The 4,125-nt window shown below is 50.1% G+C and overlaps 1 protein-coding gene across 1 annotated transcript; it reads right to left on the bottom strand.

Moving 5' to 3' along the window:
- Window positions 1–235: 235 nt before the first annotated feature.
- LHFPL7 (LHFPL tetraspan subfamily member 7) lies at window positions 236–3,655 on the bottom strand. Its single transcript, XM_047088125.1, has 3 exons — window positions 3,455–3,655; window positions 2,564–2,702; window positions 236–498 (listed from the first exon to the last, which is right to left on the bottom strand). Exons 1-3 carry the CDS (start codon window positions 3,653–3,655, stop codon window positions 236–238), a joined length of 603 nt encoding a protein of 200 aa, XP_046944081.1.
- Window positions 3,656–4,125: the final 470 nt, after the last annotated feature.

Genomic DNA, 4,125 nt, shown 5'->3' with positions numbered 1-4,125 from the left:
GAAGGAGAATAGGCCTGTCTATTGAAAGATGCAGCATTTTTTAAAGTTGGATTTTTTTTTTAATTTTAAGTAATCTCTACACGCAAAGTAGGGCTCAAACTCACAACCCCCAGATCGAGAGTCGCATGCTCCACCAACTGAGCCAGCCGGGTGCCCCTGAAAGATGTATTTGAGGGACAGCTTGGACTCAGAATTGTCCTGGGTCCTCTTTTTTTTTTCTCCTCTTGGGAAATTTTTATTTGTTCATTTCTGGCATGAGGATGCTTTTCTCAGTGTCACTGGAGAAGAGGATGGTCCTCCCCTGGACCTGAGTCATGCGGGGCCACCCAATCATAGGCAGAAAGCTAGCCAGGACTGCACTGAAGATAGCAGTCACATAGCCCCAGCCCAGCTGGCACTGGCCACTGTAGTACACAGAGGAGGTTCCACAGGCTTCCTTGGCAAATGGGGAGTCCAGGCTGATGGGGAAAACCAGCAGGCCCGCAATGATGGCAGTGGCTAAAATGGCAGGAAAGAACACCAGTGTGTCAGTCAAGGGGTTCTGGGCCAGTCTCCATCCCTGGACTCACTGATCCACCCTCCCATCCACCCACTCATCCATCAGTCTATTCACTTACATATTGATTCATCACCTTTCCTTTTATCCACCCATTACTCAACTAGCCTTCCACCCAACTGTCCATCTACTACTCACCCGTCCACTCATCTCTCCATCCCTCTATCCATTCGCTCATCCATCCATCTACCCATCTGCCCACTTAGCCACCTGCACCCCACCCATCCATCCACCCACCTAATCATCTGTCCATCTATCCACCCAACCATCCATCCATTTATCCATCCATCCATCCATCTACCCACCCAATCATCCATCCATCCATCCATCCATCCATCCATCATCCACTGATATATCCATGGATACACCCATAATTTCACCTACCCACTCGCTCATTTGTTAATTCACCAACCCACCTACCCATGCATGCATTCATGCATCGAAACTGTTGCAGGTGCTACAGTGGGCACTAATGATACTAAGGAAATGAGCTGGACACCTCCTCACTTTCAAGGCCCTTCCAAAGCAGGAGAATCACATGACCCCAGCTTCCTTTGCTGTTCTTCAACCACATTGGTCTACTTACAGTTCTGTGAACGTGCCTTGCTTGTCTCCATGCTTTTGCCTCTGATGTTCCCATTACCTGGAATCCCCTTCTATATGTGACCAACTCCCATTTGTACTTCCAGACTCAGCACAACTGATTCCTTTTCTGGGAAGACTTCTGTACACCCCCCCCCAACCCTCCTGGAGTTTTTCCTTGTGTCTTGCGCTCATCCCTATTATGTCAAACACCCCTTGAGTTGTAATCACTTGGTGTGCCCCACATGCACTAGACCCTGTGCAAGCCTAGGACAAGGACTATAGCTCCATTCATTGATTCAACAAATATTTAGCGGACGCCTATTGTGTGCAAAGCACTGTCCCAGGTGCTGGCGATGTCAAAGCAGACATGTCCTCGCCCTCAAGTAGCTGACGTTCTAATGGACGGAGATGAACAATAATCAAGCAGGCAGATACGGTAAGTGCTGTGAAGCACAGAGAACAAAGAATGAGGTAGGAGAATCTCAGGAGAGGGGAGCTCCCGTACCTAGGGTCACAGAAGACCTCACTGAGGCCATGATATTTGAGCAGAGTAGGGGAGCAAGACCTGTAAGATCTGAGAAACGAGAATTGCAGACAGAGGGAACAAGCATGGTGTATCTGAGCAACAGAAAGCAAGCCATGTGGTTGGATCATGTTGAGCCTGGCAGAAGGGGCAAGAGGTGAGATTGGCGAGGGAATGAGGGTTTAATCAGGCGGAGCCTCACCGTCCATGACGAGGAGTGTGGATTTTACTCTGAGTGTAACAGGAAGTCACTGGAGGGTAGATAAGCCAGTCTGAGGGGCCCGATCTGATTTCAGTCTTAATAGGACCTGTTTGGCCAGCATAGCAGACAGATTCTAGGGGTCAAAGGTGGCAGCAGACAGACATGTGAGGTGGTTATCTCTCTAATCCAGGTGAGAGATGGTGGAGAATTAATTGAATGAGGGTTGCAGTGAAGGTCTGGGCTAGACCATCCAAAGCCTATGTATGAATTAGAGAAAAGCAACCCTTCTGGGGAGCTGAAGCCCTGCAATTCCACAGCGTAGCAAGTGGCACATAGGCTAGATTTCTGCATCTCTCAGCCCTCAGCTGGGCACCGCTGTGCAGTGCACAACCTGCCCAACTGTGTATGGTGGTCCTGGTAAAGAGGATACAAAGTGGATGGATGTGAGAGAAACAAAGGGCGGGGCAGACTATTAGGACTGGGTTTAGCTAAAGGCAGGAGAGGGTGATGTTAAGTATGCCGTTCCCTCCCCACCATTTCTGGCTTGCCAACAGACCAGGAAGTCTATAATCCTAGGATTTATCTCTGAGAATCAACACAGGAGGCCAGACTCTGCTCACAGGTTCGTTCATTCATTCACTGATTCATTCATTCCACAAACTTGTCTGGAATGCTTATGATGTGCCAGTGGATTTACCTGCAGCTGCCTGCACCCCTGGCATTGGGCCACTGCCCCTTCTGAGACACAGCCCTTTGGGGGCCAGGGCCCAGGACAGGAGGAGAACTGCACTGAAGGCCGACAAGAGCCATCCTCCAAGGAGAATTGCAGCTGAGACCTGTCAGGAAGAAAGAGCAAGGAGAGTGTTGACTGGGACAGGTAGGGACCGGTGCAGGTGTCTCTGCTTATTGGGTAGCTACTGAATCCTCAAAACCCCAAGAGGTCTGTGCTATTATCACCCCCCATTTTACATATAAACAAACCGAGGTCCAAGGAGGTGGAGTCATTTGCCTCGGGGCACATAGCGAATTAAGTGGTAGAGCTAGAATTAAAATCCAGACTTACAACCACCATGCCCCACTTTACTGAGTACCTGCTATATGACAGGATCACCAGGAGAGGCACCAGTGTAATTAAAAGTTCCTTAGAGGTGCCGGACTGGGATTCCTGACCCATTTGGTAACATGCATCATAACTGAGACTTTCAACACCTTAGCTGCGGTTTTTAAATTTAGCGCTTAGAGGGTAGCCACGTAGCTGTGCGCAGGTTGTACACTGCACAACTCCTGGAGATGCAGTGGGATCATCATACATTTGCATATTGATTACAGTTGTTTTCCAGCAGATGGCAGTATAGTGTCCCAAAGAAGGGGAACCTTTTCCTAATTTGTGCTAAGGTACTAAACGGACATGGGGCTGCTTTCAGAATCATCCTGGATGTTTGCTAAAATGCAGATAGCCAGACTCTACCCCACACCTACAGAGTCAGAGGCTCAGTGTGGGGTAGGGTAGGCGGTGGGAACCAGAGCTTGGCTTTTGTTGTTGTTGCTCTGGTGGATTGGATGGTGAATTGGTGAGCCCAGGTCTCACCTTCCAGGCAAAGTCAGGAATGTCGTCCAGGGACCTGAAGGTTCCACAGCTCTGGTTCCAGCCGTTACCCTGAGGCCAGGAGCAGTAGGTGAGGACGCCAAAGGAGAAGGTGGGGGTCTGGAACCAGACGGGAGAGCTGAGGCTGAGGGCTGAGATGCAGGCAAGGGAGAGTCCCAGGGATGCCCACACACTGCCCGCCATCAGGGGGTGTCAAGGACCTAGCAGGCAACAGGCAAGGTTAGTGGTGGAGACTGCCAGGAAGGAGAGAAATGGGCTGGGGAGGGTCTCCCGCTCCCCAAGTCAGGGACCTGGTCCTGTGTTCAGACCCCAGGCAGGTCATCAGCCTCCTTTTGGCCTCGTGATGCAATGGGAGGTGTTAATATCTGGGGAGCGGGGACGGGGCTTTGCGCTAACAGGTTCTGGAAGTAGAATAGCCCCAAATCTTAGAATAAATAATAGTGCTTAAACAGAACTTTGAACACACACTTTCTGCATGGGACGTCATCATCACTGGTCCAGGCAAGGCCCCTCCTGTGTTTCTCTCGTTCATTCATTTGGTCATTCATTCATTCTCTCCACCCATCAAGTCTTGCACTGTCCCAAGGGGCTGCTTCTCCCCAGAGTGGGTACCTTTTTCTAAATCACACACACACACTATGTTTCCAGCAACT

The sequence above is a fragment of the Lynx rufus genome, unplaced genomic scaffold (assembly GCF_022079265.1).
Source record: "Lynx rufus isolate CCGP_SWC_20201006 ecotype Redwood Valley unplaced genomic scaffold, mLynRuf1.p SCAF_24, whole genome shotgun sequence".
Taxonomy (NCBI): Eukaryota; Metazoa; Chordata; class Mammalia; order Carnivora; family Felidae; genus Lynx; species Lynx rufus.
The sequence above is the reverse complement of the archived record's forward strand: the minus strand, read 5'-3'. Positions and strand labels throughout refer to the sequence as shown.

Bases quoted from the DNA above. Each gene is read 5' to 3' on its own strand.
- LHFPL7 (XM_047088125.1), bottom strand. From the start codon at position 3,655: ATGGCGGGCAGTGTGTGGGCATCCCTGGGACTCTCCCTTGCCTGCATC. The intron at 2,703-3,454 runs GTGAGACCTGGG...TCTTCCTGACAG, and splicing joins TTCCTGACTTTGCCTGGAAG to GTCTCAGCTGCAATTCTCCT. The intron at 499-2,563 runs GTAAATCCACTG...CTGCCATTTTAG, and splicing joins AGGGGTGCAGGCAGCTGCAG to CCACTGCCATCATTGCGGGC.